This window comes from Pinus tabuliformis, chromosome X, assembly GCF_031772625.1.
Source record: "Pinus tabuliformis cultivar Carrire ecotype Pingquan chromosome X, CPIR1, whole genome shotgun sequence".
In the NCBI taxonomy this organism is placed as follows: Eukaryota; Viridiplantae; Streptophyta; class Pinopsida; order Pinales; family Pinaceae; genus Pinus; species Pinus tabuliformis.
In genome coordinates, this window is record NC_142308.1 from 319,743,222 (window position 1) to 319,761,376 (window position 18,155).

Below are 18,155 nucleotides of genomic sequence, written 5' to 3' on the forward strand. Positions count from 1 at the left end.
TTTTACAAGGAGATTTTGGACCACATTGTTCAAGTTGGTCGGGACAGAGTTGTTGATGAGTTCGAGTTACCATCCGCAGACAGATGGGCAGACCAAAAGGATCAACGCATTGCCGAAGGACTACTTGCAACATTATGTGACGGCTGATCAGAAGAATTGGCCCGAACTCTTGGATATTGCTCAGTTTAGCTACAATATTCAAAAGAGTTCCACGACAGGGTATAGTCCATTTGAGTTGGTGAATGGACAGATGCCGGTTGCACCGCATACCGTAGTGATGGGAGGCTTCTTGAGAAGTCCTCATGCGAATAAGTTCATAAAGGCTTAGGAGGAGACCTTGGAGTTAGCACGGTTACGCTTGCACGATGCTGCAAGGAGGATGAAAAAGTATGCTGATCGTGGAAGACGGGAGGCACACTTCGGTGTGGGAGATATGGTGTTTCTCAGGATTACCGGGGAGCAGTTTCAGCCAGCCAAGGGGACGACGAGCAAACTGACACGGAAGTATGAGGGACCATTCCGAGTGAAGAAGAGAGTGGGGGAAGTTGCTTACGAGCTGGAGCTTCCACGCCATATGAACATGAAACACCCAGTTTTTCATGTGAGTCAGTTGAAGAGATGTAGACTTGATTCAGACCATCCAGAGAGGGTTGAACCAACGAGAGGACCAGCCGGGATTGTGGACAGACCAGGACTAGAGTTGGAGAAGATTTTGAGTCTCAGAACTACAGGAGTTGGTTGCCACATGCGACGGGAATTTCTTTGCAGATGGAAGGATGCACCGGAGGAAGACAGCTGGGAAACGGAGGATTCACTTTGGAGATGGAAGAACAAGATCGCGAAGTACGACAGGAAGTTGAGAAGAAGAGCAGGAATTGTCGGGACGACAATGACTTCTGGTGGGGGAGGATGTAACGCCCTGCGGTCGTGCACGGGCACGCGCTCCCTCTCCTCACGAAATTGACTAAGTGTTGGTGCGAGCGCTCCATGAAACGCCGAGAGCATAAGTGATAATGCGCGCGTAGTAATGGAGGGCGCTCGCCTACTTATAAGGCAGCTCGCCTTATGTCTTAAAGCCGACCAAGGAGCAAGTCATACGTTGGGCAAGCCGACGGTTGATGGAGTGATTGGTGGGAGAATCGTTATGTTTGTAGCGTCGGCCAGGAGATAACGCACAAGGCAGTGTGCGTATAAACATGGCAGGACTGCGATTCATTTGGATCAATCAACCGATCGCTCTCACATCGGTCTTCATCGCACAAAGGGTAGTGCGCACTTGGGAAAGGCGCAGGTTTACCGCAGAACGGTGGATGAGCCCGCCGAGCCGGGCGAGGGTCGAGTTGAGGATCGTGTGGAGGTTCCGGTGGTGCGCACGGGCGCCCACACTTATATCGCACTTGGATTGGGTTGTGGCTTGGGTAAGGGCCGTGCACGGGTGCGCCCGCCCGCCCAACGCCGAGTTGGTGTGTTGTTGTAACTTGTATTTTGGAGGAGTCTTGGCAGACCGCCGTGCGCTCTTGCACGGGCGGGCGCCCTCCCGTTTATGGAACGCCGGTTGAGCGCGGCTCCCGGTCATGTAAACTTTGCATATATAATAAAAGATTGATTATTATTATATTGTCGAGTTGATTTTATTATTGTATATTGTTAATGGTTTCCGCACATTAATAATATGAATTCTTGTTGATTATGAATTGTTAAGGCGTAGTTCGCAAAGTTTATTAACGATGGAACATCTTAATAACTTAGGCGGTGCCGCACCCGCTCAATTAAACGAAAAAAGAATTGGGGGCGTGACAGTATGCCTTTTAAATAATAGTTTATAATGAAAAGGTACATCAACATCATTGATGTATAGAAAACATAATTATAAATATATGATTATATTAGTAATTATTCATTTAGAGGTAGAAATAAAACTAGGTATTGAAAATGGCATTAAAAAAAATGGAAATTTAGAATCCTTGTTAAAATAGAGATTTCAAAAAGGCCTCATCTAACTTATAAAAGAAATGACCTTTTCTACAACATGTTTTCTAGTTAATTTTAATCAAAATCAGGCAGAGATTTTTAGAAACTTGAGTACTAAGTTAATATTTTCAAGGTGTTGAATCCATTTATGCATTCAAAATTGTATTCTAAACAACAAAAATTGTTTTTTGAAATTGTCTATTTCATCTATAAGTTTGACTATGTTTTTCAAAAATAATAAATATTATATTAAAAAGAGTTCAACAATAAATTTTAGTTGTATTTTTCAATATTTTAGATGTGTTATTTAATATTTCATAATTAACGTCCTAAACACAAGTTCAAGTGGTTCAAGTGAATCGCTGGCATTTCTTACTCTCCTCGATGTTTTTGGAAGGTTTCGTAAATTTTTTAAACATCAGGATGGGTTTTCACACTTCTTTTTTTATAAAAATCTATAGATCTAATTAAATAATTTCATCTCGTTCTATTGGATCTTATGTAACCTTCCATATCTACCCACATATCTGTTGGTTTTGTCTGTCTGAGACATATCTCCAAAATCAAGATTAGATCAAATTGTTTAGTTGGAATCTCTGTGTTAGGATACCTACCCTTGTCATAGCGAATATTCAGGAACCTCCCTGCTTGTTTCTGATAACCGCCTGCAAGGCTGTGCTATATGCTCTTTTCTTTCCCTCTATTACAGAGGTTGCAGGATTTTGACCGCCATCATTCACCTGTGGGAAAGTTTGACTAGAGTTAAACTCTGAAAAGAAATGTACTGACCTGTCAAATGGAAGGATCAACAGTATGGCGAAACGGTTTTTGCTAGCGGAATAGTGATGGCTAATATGCCCTTTAGATCCGGTCAACACGTTCCGGCTCATTTTTACCATAGCCACTGCAAATTTCTGGAAGAAAAGATTTTGATGAAGAACGAAGTCCTTCAAAATTTGTTTGGTGCGAGAGTCATTGTAGAGATCCTGATCAGAGGTGAAAAAACCCTTGCAGTTCATTAGGTCTACGTATACTTATCGTCGAACAATTTGGGTGTGTGGATGTCCAACACGCTGTTATTGTGAAGGTCTTGCAAGGAACACGATCCTAATGTAGCATGGGCAAACCCGGGATCGATATTCCCTCTCGCTTCATTCGACCAATACTACAGCGAGGGTTGCGGGATTCTTCAGCACTCTAATCTCTAGCCATTTGCCCCAGGCCTCTATATGAAATTCCTCATACTATATTCTGATTATTTATTTCCAGTTATTTCCTCTATATTTCCTTCCATTTATTTAAAAGTAGACTTTCTTGCGAATCTTTATTTTTGGAGATTCACACAGGGTTAACAAATTGGGTTGCAAGGAAGCTTGTTCAAGTCTTATTGTATTTCAGTAAGGTTCTTCATTTCTCCTCCCTTTATTGCAGTGATTCTTCTACAATATTTCCAAATTCGACACTCGATCTTGCTAGAGAAGTGTCGGATTCCTTCCCCACTGCTATCGAGTAACCCTTCAAACAGATCGATTTAACCGATCATTCAAAACAAACCTTGGTATTTTGAGTGTCTAGTTGATAAGCATGTACGTACAACTATCTCAACGGAACCATTCCACAAGAAATTACAGTGCTACCAGCTCTTTCATCATTAGATCTCTTCAAGAACACTGTGAGTGGGAAATTTTTCCTTTTATCACTTTCATTGTAGCAGGTTGTTTCGAGAAGTCAGGGGGGAACATTGTTAGATTCTGCTAAATGGGAGGCAATGAAGAGAGACCTGATTCCGCAACAACCGAACATAGAGATAAAAACGTGGAAACTGCTGCGAGATTAAGTCAATACTATACGGAGAGTGTGATTAGATTCGAATGCGGGACTAAACCAAAATGTTAGAATTTTCATATATCCTATGAAAATCACTGCCATTGGAGAATGATCATATTTCGATTTGATTGACATTGCAATGTATTTGGTGCTCTTATGGTTGGTGGTTATGAAATGGCTGTTTTTGGATATTTATGCAAATCTAGGTGGATTGGTCTTAATTGCAGCGTGATTGGAAGTGTAAAGTTGTTGCTGTTATCATCATTCTTGTTGTGTAGTAGTTTTGCTTTTGTGATCAGTGGGAACACATTTTCCAACTTGGTTTTATCAATGTGTGTAAAAGATTATAAGAGTTTCATGAGAAGAAGGTGGGAACACATTTTCGAAGTTGGTTTTATCAAGGTGGGTAAAAGATTAGAAGAGCTTCATGAGAAGAAGGTGTCAGATAAACTTTGTAACGGGTTTACAGTTGTAGCTATTACAACTCGCTTGCAAGCAGATAATGCAACCATTAAGAATTAGTTCCAAACTAAAATGGATGAGAAAATTATGACGGTTAACCATCCCGAGTCAACCATGGGCACATATTTTGAGATCCTTGCAAATGAATTTGGAGAGAAGATTGACTTCCTTGATCGTCTCGAGGAGGAAGTTGAGTAACAGTTAATTATGAAAGATGAGGTCATTTAGAACTTGCGAAAACAAGATTATGATGCCTTATCTGAACAGTTAATTACGAAAGATGAGGTCATTTAGAACTTGCCAGAGTCCATGCAACATCTTGAATCAAAAGTCATCTCCTTCATAATGCTTAGAAGGAGAATGTTATTTTTGAGCTATCAAGCTCACGTGATGATGTTGATAATGTTTCTTTTGCTTTACCTAGTATTGAAACATACACCATTCACATTGGTTCTCAATTATTGAGGAAAATAGGATATACCAAAGGAGGACTTGAGAAGAATGGATAGGGAATTGTTGTTTTTATTAACTCTGTAGTGCTGACATAAAGAGCATATCTTAGATAGGATCTTGTTGTGGTGCCATTACCTACATTTATCTTTGTTGAGACTCAATAAGTGTCATTTGTTGTTGATGGAATTCTGACTGAGGTGCTGGAAGAAAATACTCCTGCTGATTGTGATAAATGATCAATGACATGGTCGTTAATGTCATTCTAGATGATAGCGGTGTTGTGCTCATCTTTGAGTTTGTAGAACAAAACCCTGAGCCATATCAAATCCTCTTAAGGTACAAATGAAGTTACTGAGGTATCAACGTTCTTGGTCACATAGTAGCCCTACATTCAAATCATTGCAAAAGAGACATGAAAGGATGAACCATGGACTAGCTCTGACCATTGTGATTGATTGTGGTTGGATCAATCAATTATCATGGCATCATTTGAAAAGATGTTTGTAGATTTCGTATCGTTGTGTCTCACTAGTTGTGCAATCATACAAGGTTCCTCCCATTAGATATTGATTGTCACTACTCCCTTAGCTATTCTTCAAGGGGGCATTTCTTGATGGCAGAGACTATTGATTTATGCTCCTCCTGTAGTTGTGTTTCTGGGGGAGAGGCAGGGGAGTTCGATTATGAGAGATATTGTTATCATTCTTTTGTTGTTATTGATTGTTCTAATTTTTTGTGATTGAATTGTCTAATGATGATGATGTTCACATAAGTTCATGAGTGTTGTTGTAATGTGTTTGAGCCGATTTTTCCATATTTACATGCCTCATTATTTATTTGTCGATTGATGGTGTTGCTTATGTTTGAAGCCATTGTACTTGCCTATTTTCTTGGGGAAGTTGATAATGTTTTCCTCCCTTGTGACTCTGCAACACTTTTACATTAGAGATCAATTGACCACATTGAGGTATCATGGCTCTCATATACAAAATATGGTACTTCAACTATTCGTTCTCCTTTGTTGGAGTGAATCTCTATTCTTGACGTTCAATGGATCGTCATGGGATTTAAAATTTTAAATCCATGCTTATCTGAGCATTGACATCTTTCTCTTTTTTTTTTTTCTTGAGGGGGGGGGGGGTGGGGAGGCGTGGTGGGGGAGTTTTTCCTATGGGTTTTTCTCAGTTTCTCCACTCATAAGAGTTTGTACTCGGGTACCTTGTTGTTGAGACCCAACTTTTCATTACGATTACTTCCTATGCTTCTTTTAAGGGAGGAGGGTGTTAGAGTTGGTCTTTTCCAAGGCTTGCCTCTCCAAGGAGAAAGTTATAGGGAATTTTAAGCTTACATAGAGATTTGTAATTGCTCAATTGTCATAATTATCCTTAATTAACACTGGCCTACTCCATTGCTATATAATAGAAATTTTCTATATACTTAAATATTATAAATAACATAATACTTTTACAACTCGTAAAAAAATTCAAAGAAAATGATTTTGTACCCGATTCCAAATAATTTTCATGGATCTAACTTTCCATACCATATATATATATATATATATATATATATAAAGAAAAACAAACAACAATTCTTTCCTTATGATGGATCAAATGAATCGCAACTCTTTGCACTGAATCAACGGGCATTCTCCACCAAACAGCTTGTTCATTCTCTTTCCACCTATTATGGTGATCTAGTAGAAATCTTCCAAGAACTAGATCATCATGATAGGATTGTCATGAAGGATCCCGAAGATGTTGTCGCCTATAAAAAAATCAGTTGACAGACCGCGGTGCATATCTTCTTGAATGTACTAGATGCAGACTTTGAACAAATTTGAGGTGAGATTCTCAGAAAGGATCCTGAACTTGATCTTGAAGCAATTTATGTAAATGTTCGCCATGATACTGTTCTCTGAGCTGCACTTCAAGGTGAACCTAAACACTCTGAATCTGCTGCTATGTTGGCTCGTCGGGGCAAGCCTTACCAATCGCAAAACATAGATCGCACTTCTGGTCCGCCGAATCACACAACTGACCAAAATCAGTCATCTGGATCGAAAAATCGTAGCTATGAAATAGGAGCTACAAAATCAGAACATGTATGTACTCACTGTGGAGAAACAAGGCATATAAATTCACGTTGCTATGAATTAATTGGAATGGTGGGATCTTGCCAAGGCACCTCACAAATGAAATTCAAAGTCAAATCATCATGCTTCTATTGTTGTGGCTGAGCCCTCCACTAACACCAGTACTACTGAGGAAGCCTCTTCTTTCATTGCTACTGCTAGGAATGTTGGTAAGTCTCTTCATACCTCTATCCCTATTAGTCATAGTGAATAGATAATTGATTCAGGTTCCATAGATCACATGACCTTTGATGGTAAACATATTCAGTCCATGAAATCCTCAGACGACCATATAGTGTCCACAGCCAATGGTACTCCCTCTCTCGTGGTTGGAGAAGTTTCAGTTTCTCTTACCCAAAATTTGAATTTGGAGTCTGTTCTAGTTGTTCCTTCTATTAATCATAACTTGTTGTCTATTGCTCAAATAACCCTCACTTTGAACTGTATTGTGATATTTTGGCCTAACCTTTGTGTTTTTAAGGACATTCGGACTCGAAACACAATTGGTTATGGTACTAGGAGAGGAAAGCTCTATTATCTTGATCTACTGCTGGAAATCTCCAATCAGTTGGCTCAAGTTTTCTCAGCTAATAAGTCTGACACACATCAACATTCAGAAGTCTGGTTATAGCACAGGCATTTTGGCCATGTATCTTTTGGATATTTACAGAAGTTGTTTCCAAAGCTCTTTTCTCAATTAAATGTTTTGGATTTTAAGTGTGACATTTGTGAACTCACTAAAAGTCACCATGTACCATTTCCCATTAGTATGCATAAAATTCTTGTACCTTTTATGGTTATTCACTCTGATGTCTGGGGACCTGCAAAAACTTCTTCTCTGAGTGGAGCATGTTGGTTTGTTTCTTTTATTGATGATCATACTCGCGTGACTTGGGTTTGTTTAATGAAATCAAATAATGAAGTTAGTTCCCTATTTCAGCAATTTCACAAAATAATAGCCACCCAATATAAATCAAATATTCAGGTTCTTCGTACTGATAATGGTGGATAGTTTTTTAATCAAGACTTGAAACAATACTTGAATTTACATTGTATTGTTCATCAGATGACTTGCCCTTACTCCCCTCAACAAAACGAGATAGCAGAACGAAAAAATCGTCGCCTTCTTGAAGTTGTTCATGCTTCCTTGTTTGGGGCTCATATGCCTATTAGTTATTGGGGAGAAGCCATTACGGCCGCATCTTATCTCATTAACCATGTACCCTCTAGTTCAATACAATTTCAGAATCCCTTTGATGTTCTCCATAATACTGTGAGTGCCCCTACCATACCGAATCTGTTCCCTAAAGTTTTTGGGTGTGTAGCCTTTGTGCACCTTCGCAAACCCTTGAGAAATAAGCTAGAACCCCATGCCCTTCGCTACATATTTGTTGGCTATGCCTTGCATCAAAATGTTTATCGGTGTTATTACCCCCCTCCTCGTAAAATTTATGTTACTCGTGATGTGGTCTTTCATGAAGATGATATGTATTATTCTGCCTCCGCGTCTCCACTTAAGGGGGAGAATAGAGATGGAATGGAGACTTTGCATCGTTCTTTGGACCTTGATCTTATAAGTGGAGATAATTTGGACACTAGGGGTGAATGTGACTATTTGGAAACAACTGATGGTGACGCTGTAACTCAAAGAGGTGATTTTCTAGATGGGCAGCAAGTTATGGAGAATGAGGTTCCGAATCAAATGGAAGTGGAAGTGTCGTCTATGTCTTCCTCCTCTCACGATGTACCACCAAACCAATTGTCTTCTCCAGCCGATTCCATGCCCGAGTCTCAGGTAAACTATAAATCTGAACCTCAATTTAAAAAGTTACTAGATCGAGTCATAAGAGGGAAACCCAAAGTTAACTATGTACATGTTCTCAACTCCAAATCTAAGTATCCCATAAGCAATTATGTATCCTACCATAGACTGTCAAATAAGAGTAAGGCATTTGTGAATCAATTATCTGTTGTAGTTATTCCTTACAGTGTGTAGGAAGCTTTGAAATATCCTAGATGGAGGGAGGTGATGAATGAAGAAATGAAGTCTCTTTAAAAAAATTCAACGTGGGAAGTTTTTGACTTGCCTGGAGGGAAGATACCTGTTGGACGTAGGTGGGTATTCTGCATTAAATACAAAGCTGATGGAACCATAGAACGGTTCAAATCAAGACACGTTGCCAAGGGATATACTCAAACATATGGAATTGATTATATGGAGACATTCACACCAGTGGCCAAAATTACTACAGTCTATATTTTACGATCTCTTGCGGTGAATTTTGACTAGCCTTTATATCAATTCGATGTAAAGAATGCATTTCTGCATGGAGATCTCCAAGAAGAAGTATATATGGAGTTGCCCCCTGGTTGTAAGCTACAGACTAAAGGCAATAGACAGGTCTGTAGATTGAAAAAATCTTTATATGGCTTGAAGCAGTCTCCTAGAGTGTGGTTTAGAAGGTTCACTAGCTTTATCAGGTCTATTGGTTACAAGCAAAGTAACTCAGATCACACTATCTTCTTGAAACATAATGGAGAACGAATCACAGCCCTTATTGTGTACATTGATGATATGATAGTAACTGGAGATGATACTGAAGAAAGGAAAGCACTGCAAGAGCAGCTTGCCCGTGAGTTTGAATGAAGGATCTTGGGAAATTGAAGTATTTCCTTGGAATTGAAGTGTCAAGATCAAAGAAAGGTATTTTTCTATCACAACAGAAATATGTCTTAGACTTATTGAAGGAAATTGGCATGACGAGATGTAGTACAGCTAGTACCCCTATGGAAGAAAATCTGAAGCTAGGTGTGCACCCAAACCAAGTTCCTCCTAACAAGGAGCGCTATCAGAGATTGGTTGGAATATTAATGTATCTTGCACATACTCGGCCGGATTTAGCCTACGCACTAAGTGTTGTCAGTCAATTGATGCACTCCCCAAGTGAAGAACATATGAATGCTGTCATCCGGATCTTATGCTATTTGAAGTCATCTCGAGGAAAGGGAATTTTATTCACAAAAGGTGATAGCTTGGATGTTAAAGGTTATATAGATGCTGATTGGGTTGGGTCAATTAAGGATAGACGTTCTACATCAAGCTACTTCACTTTTGTAGGAGAAAATCTGGTTACTTGGCGAAGTAAAAAACAAGAGGTAGTTGCTAGATCCAGTGCTGAGGCCGAATACAGAGGAATGGCTAAGGCAATATGTGAATTTTTGTGGATCAGAGATCTGTTGCAAGATTTACATATGAAGCAAGTCGGTCCTATGAAGTTATACTGTGATAAAAACGCAGCATGTGATACTGCTCATAATCCAGTTCAACATGATCGAACTAAGCATGTTGAGGTTGATAGGCATTTTATCAAGGAGAAACTAGAAGCAAAGTTGATTGAAGTTCCTCATGTTCGATCTCAAGACTAGCTTGCTGATGTGTTGACCAAAGCAGTGTCAAACCAAGCATTTAATGGTTGTCTCAACAAACTTGGCATGAGTGACATCTACTTACCAACTTGAGGGGGAGTGTTGACAATTGGGAGCAATTATCTCCAAGTTGGTTCTCCGTAATTCAAGTTCCTGATTTGTCTCTGCCACTGGCTGATTCTTGATTTGTCTCTGCCATTGGCTGATTCCTAATTTACCTCTCCCAATGGCTGTACAGATAGACGAGAATCACACCTAAAAAATTGGCTGTATAGACTCCTGTGATTGTATCAGTTTTCCTTTTTCTAGGCCTAAACTATAAGATCTAACGTGTATAGAAGGACTATTTATGCTGAACAAGTATGAGTAAAAAATTAATTAAAGGCTTTCTTAAAACTTCCTTGTTTTGAATATAACAACACTTTAAAATCATGCCTACTTCAATAATATTTGAACCATGCGTGCCTTAATTCATAGAATAAGTTATCATGTAAAACCGTCATTTTACCCTTATAAATTCAATTAAAAACCTAAAATATGTGGCTATACAACAGAGAAAAGGAAACATATAATTACACAACATAGCAAAACATAGCAAAAGCATTTATATTTGAAGTCTATTTTTGAAACAGATCATAATTTCAAAGAAATCTAGCAAAACATAGCAAAAGCATTTATATTTTAAGTCTATTTTTAAAACAGATCATAATTTAAAAGGAATCTCAAACAGACAGATTGCAAAAACATAAAGCCATTCTGCTGTAGTGATTACCGTTGCTCTGCATGGACGTTGAGATTGCCAACACAGCCACCAAATGCATCAGCCTCCTGCTCAGACATGGTAATTACATGATGAAGAAAGCCTCAGATGAAATTACAGCGAGAAGTAGCTGCAGATATTGTGTAATAAGGGCCTTGCAAGGAATACTATAGAATCCATCACAGCCAAACCAGTACATGAATATTAATGTACTGTAAGTCTACCACGTCCCAACCATGTCAAAATCGATCCTAGATTGTGATGTGACCATGTGGCTTTGCTTTATCGGATCCCTGTACTTAGAGGGACGTAAGGAATCTTTCTATGTAATAATGGCATGCATAACCCGTTTACCGCCGGTAATATAGGGAAGAGTTGAAAGAGGCTTCATCGATAATCCATCACAGCCAAACCAGTACATGAATATTAATGTACTGTAAGTCTACCACGTCCCAACCATGTCAAAATCGATCCTAGATTGTGATGTGACCATGTGGCTTTGCTTTATCGGATCCCTTTAGTTAGAGGGATGTAAGGAATCTTTCTATGTAATAATGGCATGCATAACCCGTTTACCGCCGGTAATATAGGGAAGAGTTGAAAGAGGCTTCATCGATAATCCATCAGAGCCAAACCAGTACATGAATATTAATGTACTGTAAGTCTGCCACGTCCCAACCATGTCAAAATCGATCCTAGATTGTGATGTGACCATGAGGCTTTGCTTTATCGGATCCCTGTAGTTACAGAGACGTAAGGAATCTTTCTATGTAATAATGGCATGCATAACACGTTTATCGCCGGTAATATAGGGAAGAGTTGAAAGAGATTTAATTTTTCTTTTGGTTTTTTTAGGAATGAGATTGAGTCTAAACTGAGGCCAGCTTTAATCTTGGATGAAAAACATTCTTCTTATTAGTGGGATGTAGGATGCTATCACCAGCTGTTATAAGCTCAGTTAAGTCTGGAGGTCATTAAAATAGTTTAATTATCCTAAAATAATTCTCATCTTCAACCCCCTCTTATAAGATTTGAATATGTACCTTATACTAATATCCTATAAGATTTGAATCTGTACCTTGTACCAATATTAATGCACCGTGTCTATCACGTCACCATGTCAAAATCAAACATAGATCGTGACTTTGATTTATTGGATCTAACTACAGAAACCATGTGACTTTGCTTTATCGGATCTAACTACAGAGATGTAAGGAATCTCTGCATAATAGTACTATGCTTAACAGTTTATCATCAGTATTATAAAAGATATTTAAAGAGAATTTAAAGAAATTTTGATTTATTTAGTTGGAATTTAAAGATATAAATTTTAGCTTTTAGTTAAATTATAGTTTTTTTATAGTGAAATTATATTTTAATATACTAATAGATTTAGCCCATTGGAAATTTTAAAATATGCAATTTTCCCGTTTCTCATTCAATTTGACTCACAAAATTTATAAAACATATCGCAGAAAAGATCAAAAGATGAACTGTTTGCACTTACGTACTACTAAATGGGACGACACGTTAAAAAACTAAAAGGAAAACAAAGCAAACTGCCTAGAACAATGACGTTGATCTTATCAAACGTTAGAGGAGAAAAAACAAAGCAAAGGACCAAGACCAATGACTTTGATGCCGATTATTATCGGCCATGCAGTAAGCCCATTATGGCGATTATTATCCGTACTTCATGTAACCATTAGCATGCATATTCATCCATCACCATTGATTTGTTCATCCATGATCATTCCGAAATTCCGACCTGCTCCAACTCTGACGTGCGCAACAACACCACTACGACATAACTGCTCTGACAATCAATGCAATATACGTGGTGGTAAGGGCCCGAATACCTGCATTTAATGTCACTTTCGCATCATATTTCAAACATGGCCCCTTCTCACCATATTTTAAACGGGAATCATCGTAATAAAGAAAAAATAAAATTATTTTAACGTCCACAATGTTGAAGATAGTTTATGGGACAGATTACTTTTTCATATGGTTGATGTATTCGGCCCTTTCCGTGTGAACCCTCATAAAAAACCCTTCGCTAAATAGATTATCCCAAGAGCTAGCTGCTGGAATATCTGAATAACTTTCCATGTTGTCTTTGAAGGCCTTTGTTTCCACTTTTCCAGAAGAACAGAAAATACATACTTTTTCCTCCCACACTTCTTTTGGTCTTTTCTAATGCCCTGTTTCACAATAGAGTTGATGAGATTTAGTCCTTAACTGAGCAATAAGAATTTTGGCTCTTGAAGAAAAATTGGTCTCTATGTATGCTTTTTGTTGATGATTATGAGTGGGATTAAACACTTCTATATAGTATTTTTTCTTCCTCCCTAACTCCTTATCCCAAGTATGCTTGTGGAACTTATCCATAACAAAAGATTTTATCTCCTAATTGTTTATGTGACACATGTTCAAGCAAATACCTCATTTATTATTTTGTTGCATCCAAGTCTTCTTTCTTTTGCACAATATGTCATTTGAGACAACCTTAGGCCATCTACCCTCTTCCATTTGCTCATTTTTTTTAAATACATTATGCCTCGCACTATAGCAATTGCTTCAATAGGAACAACCTATTTTTTACTTAACAAGATATCATAAGGAACTGCACCTTTAATTTTGAATTTGTTTGTAATCAAACATTTCTGAATTTTCTCAATTTGTTTCCACTGCATGTCGGGTGTACTGTTGGCCCATAGTTCACAACCATAGAGAATCATCAGAATCACTAGAAGCCCAAAAAGTGTTTGAGTGGTTTTCCAATCTCATAACTTTGTCTCTCTACACCTAAATTGAAAAGCATATAATGCTTTTCAACCAGCCAAAGTTCTTCTCTTTCTACAACTATCCCAACTTAGATTTTTGTTGAAGTCAATTATGAGGTATTTGTAATCCGCAACTTTTTCCAAAACGTTGACTTCAAAGAAGAAACTATGTTGTTTATGTCTTCTTTTTTTAGAGAAAACCATAACCTTCATTTTGCTAATATTAACTTGCATCCCTACCCTTCTACAAAAATTCTCAAGGGATAGTAAGTGCTCTTGCAAACCAAGAACAGATTTAGCAATTAGAATAAGGTCATCTGCATGCAAAAGAAGCCTTATAGCAAACTTGCCCAAATGGATACCATCACCCCCTTGCGAATTTAACCACTCCTCAATCTTATCGATATATAAAGCAAAAATGGTAGGAGACAATGGGTAACATTGCTTGACCTCGATATTTCTTCCATTATGTGCCAAAGATTATTGCTAGGAACCGTGTCAAACACTTTTCTAAAATCAACAAAGAAACAACAAACTTCTTCCCTTTTCTCCCAAACTTTTTCAATGATGTGCCTTAAAATTATACAATGATCAATTGTGGAACGTTTAGCTCTAAAATCTGCTTTCCCTTTAACACACTTATCTCTTTCTTCTTCCCACTTGCTGATTTTATTTTCTAGCATGCTTCCAAATAACTTTGCAAACAAGGGGTTTATCATTATGGTCCTATAATTAGAAGGATTATTGATGTCAACACTCTTGAAAAGAGGTATTGCCAGACTAGTTGTCCAATCTATGGGGAACTCCTATTGTATGATGTTATTGAAAATTTCTGTAATGTGAAGTGCAAGAATCTTTGAGCCCCACTTTAGATACTTTACTTGGAATTTAGCTAAGTCTTTTTATTTTTCAACACCTAACTTCTTGATACCCATTTCTACCTCTTGCACCATGAAGAGTTCAATATTAGTGTTGACCAAGGGGGGAGGGTCAACCTTGGGATGTTGCTAATAGAGTTGTCTTGCATAGTCAAACCACTTAGAGGCTGTAATATTATTTTTAGTTTGCATCTTTCTCGGTTGGAGCTCCTTCCAAAATAATTTGGGATTGTTTTTCCCAAGTAAGATTAGTTCTTTCGTCTTTGAAACCATGAAATCGACCTTTTTCTTCCATAGGATCTGCTTGTAAGCTTTGAACTTTATGTTATCCTTGTTTCACTCTTTCCACATTCTCCTTGCCTTCTTTCATTCCTTGTCGAACCAAGCATTAACTAGCAAGCAATTTGTTTCAAACTTCTTAATTTTTTCTCTTTTGCACTCTGCAAGTGTGCTTTGGACTAAATGTGTTAATTTGGGACTATCAAGGCTATGAATTGGGATGTTATCCTTCTCGAAGATCCTCTCTAACATCATTTTGAAGGTATTGCAATTTTATGGAGTCAAAAGAATTATGCCATTTGGGAGATTTTGTTGAACACACTTTGTTTTTAACTCTAATTTCTTCTTTCTAATACAAGATAAACTTAAATAAATTGGCTTGTGATCTGATTTTAAATCCCAAAGCTGATCTCCAATCAAAACTTCCTCCATTTTCTCACACAAACCATGCGAGCAAATTACATAATCTACTACACTTGCTCCATTGTAAGTATTGCAAGTGAAATTACCATACTTTGCCCTCTAGTCAAGTCATTACAAATGACTAAATCGAAGGCCCCACATAAAGTAAGAAATTGTTAACCAAAGAGATTGCAACCCCTATCCTCTGAAATTCTTTGCCAATGATGATTTTACTCTCTTCTGTAAGCCAAATAGAGTCGCAGTCTCCTTTATAGCAAAAAATGCTACTTTGCTCACTTGCACTCCTAACATTGAAATCACCAATTATAAGAACTTCACCTAGCTGAGAAGATGTTGCAATATTTGGTTTTAAGGGTGCAAAGGGATCTTTGTGGTCAAGCCCTTTGCTTTTATAGATTTTTGAAACTTTCGACGCAAAATAGCATGTTGCAATTCTGATGTGATTTCCATTCTCTGATATTTAAAACCAAATGAATCATTTATTTGAGTCTTCTTTTTCTAACTGAATGAGATGGACTTATTTTTACCTCACTAATACCATGATACCCCCGCATCCTTTGCCATTCCCCATTGTCTTGTTCCACATTGCCATCTTCCATTATCCTTCAAACAAAGGTGTCTTGCACCTTTCATGATCATGTGTTTCTATGAGGAAAATTGTCTCTATCTTCCACAATAGGCCCTAACCCAGGTCCTCATCTCCATGGGTAACCTCTTCAATTCCAACAAACTAATATTAAGGAAGCTTGGATATGACTTGATTGCTATTTATTTTGGCATGCAAAACTCACAGTTGAGTCTTTGTCCCTGCTTTCCCATACTGACATTGCTTCCCGATTTCCTATTAAAGAGTTTGTTGCTTCTTCTTTGTTACCATCTTGCTACTCTATTTTGGAAGGAGGTCCAAATGGTGCTATCACAACTTTACCTTTATAAATCCATGCTCTCTTGCCTTCATCTCTTGCTACACTAACCTTTAACATTTCTTCCCTCATTTTCTCCTGTTGTCTTACAGTTAAATCTTCTTCTAGAAACAAATGAGAACCCCTCAAGAGATTATTCTTGCTTAGAATGATATATTTATCACACAAGCTAGGCATGAAGAATTTTATGGGCCTTACTTTCTCACCGTTAAACTTACACACCCTCCATGCTTGGCATATTTGTTCTTTCCATAGAAACTTGTCTTTCAGGAAGTCCCTTGCAAAGGTTAAAAGTATAGACCTTAATTTTTCCCATTGTCTTTCACCCATTTAATAATTATGTTTGCTGCTCTATTTTGTCTTTCCCTTCTTTCTCTATCTTGCTTGTTGTCAACCCGAATGTTTGTTTCTCCTTCCCTATTACCAGAACTGCTAATAACTTGAGCCCAAGTTTTGGAAACTTTTATGGAATATCCTTTCCTTTTTGTTTTGTCTTTCTCTTCATGATTGTTTACTTGGGCAACCACTTTCCCTTTATCCCGGAATGGTTTCACATTCACCACCTATGTACAATCCGCTACAAATTTCTTTATGTTTTGCACATCTACCTTCATGTGCTGCCATTTTATCTTCCCTATCAGTAGAGCTTCGCAATGTCACTTGTTCTTTCAAAACTTTATTGTATTATGCTAAAGCCTTGTTTTCAACTGTTATTATATGAATTTTATTATCTCTTTCTTGCTCTTTAGTTTCTAAAACCTCCAACCTCTCTTTTACATTTAACAATTCTTTCACATAAAGATCAGATGACCAAGTGAGAGGTGTGGATGTGGGACTATAGAAGGCAGAACCATCAACGACTTTTCCTTTGGACTTGTTGTTGCCACATGCTTGCATAGGGGACTTGTTTGAATGCTTATTGCAAAGGGCCGAAGTACTTTACTGTTTCCATGGGAATTATGACATCGAGAATTTGAACAAATAATCCATCATGAGGACATCAAGAGTTCGAACAAATTTTGTGGAAATTCATGAAGGGTGGAACACAGGTGGTTCTAGTTTGGTCGCCATAGCCTGGAAGTGAAGTGTAAACTAGCACAATCACATTTAATTATTTAGATGTGGTTAATATATGGTTAACACTTCATTTGTATCTAACACACAAACTATTGATAAATATATAATAATTTAAAAACGAGAATAATAATTAAAATAATAAATAGTTTAAAAATATTAAATAATAATAAGTATTTAATTATTAATTTTAAATAAGAGATATTAATTGATAATAATAATTAATAATTAATTAATTAGTAATTATTAATTATTAATATATAATTAACAATTAAATTAAATTAAATAATTTAAAAATATTAAATAATCTAAGAATATTGTTGTTTGCATTATTATTTATAAATAATAATACTAACAATAATATTGTTACTAAAAATTTTAATAATAAATAACAAATATTATAAACCTTATAATAAATATGGTTAACCACGGTTTACCATGGTTGATTTCCATATTGAGACAATCTTTCTCACAATGCGACGTTAGGCCATGGTTAACCATGGATGACCATAGTTGTAACAATGTGATGTTGGACCAAGGGATTGATAAACCCAAGGGATATGAACGCCTCGATCGATAAACCCAAGGGTTTTATAATATAAACCCAAGGGAATAATTCTAAAAACCTAAGGTATTATAAAACTAAGGGATTTATATTATAAACCCAAGGTATATAAACTGTAAGATAAATATTATAAACCCAAGTTATATAAAGCCTGAGATAAATATTATAAACCCTAAAATAAACATGGTTAACCA

The 18,155-nt window shown here is 37.3% G+C and overlaps 1 protein-coding gene across 4 annotated transcripts in view; it reads right to left on the reverse strand.

Annotated features, from left to right (window-relative positions):
• Positions 1-18,155, reverse strand: part of LOC149139739 (zerumbone synthase-like) — a 230,970-nt gene that overhangs the window by 114,206 nt on the left and 98,609 nt on the right. Inside the window, exon 1 of one of the 4 annotated variants that reach the window (XM_089449956.1) lies at positions 11,046-11,187. The exons of the other annotated variants lie outside the window; for them this stretch is intronic. Within the exon in view, the coding sequence (XP_089306082.1) occupies positions 11,046-11,113 (68 nt within the window). The 5' untranslated portion in view covers positions 11,114-11,187. Of the gene's footprint in view, positions 1-11,045; positions 11,188-18,155 lie in introns of those variants that run through there. 4 annotated transcript variants of the gene reach the window in all.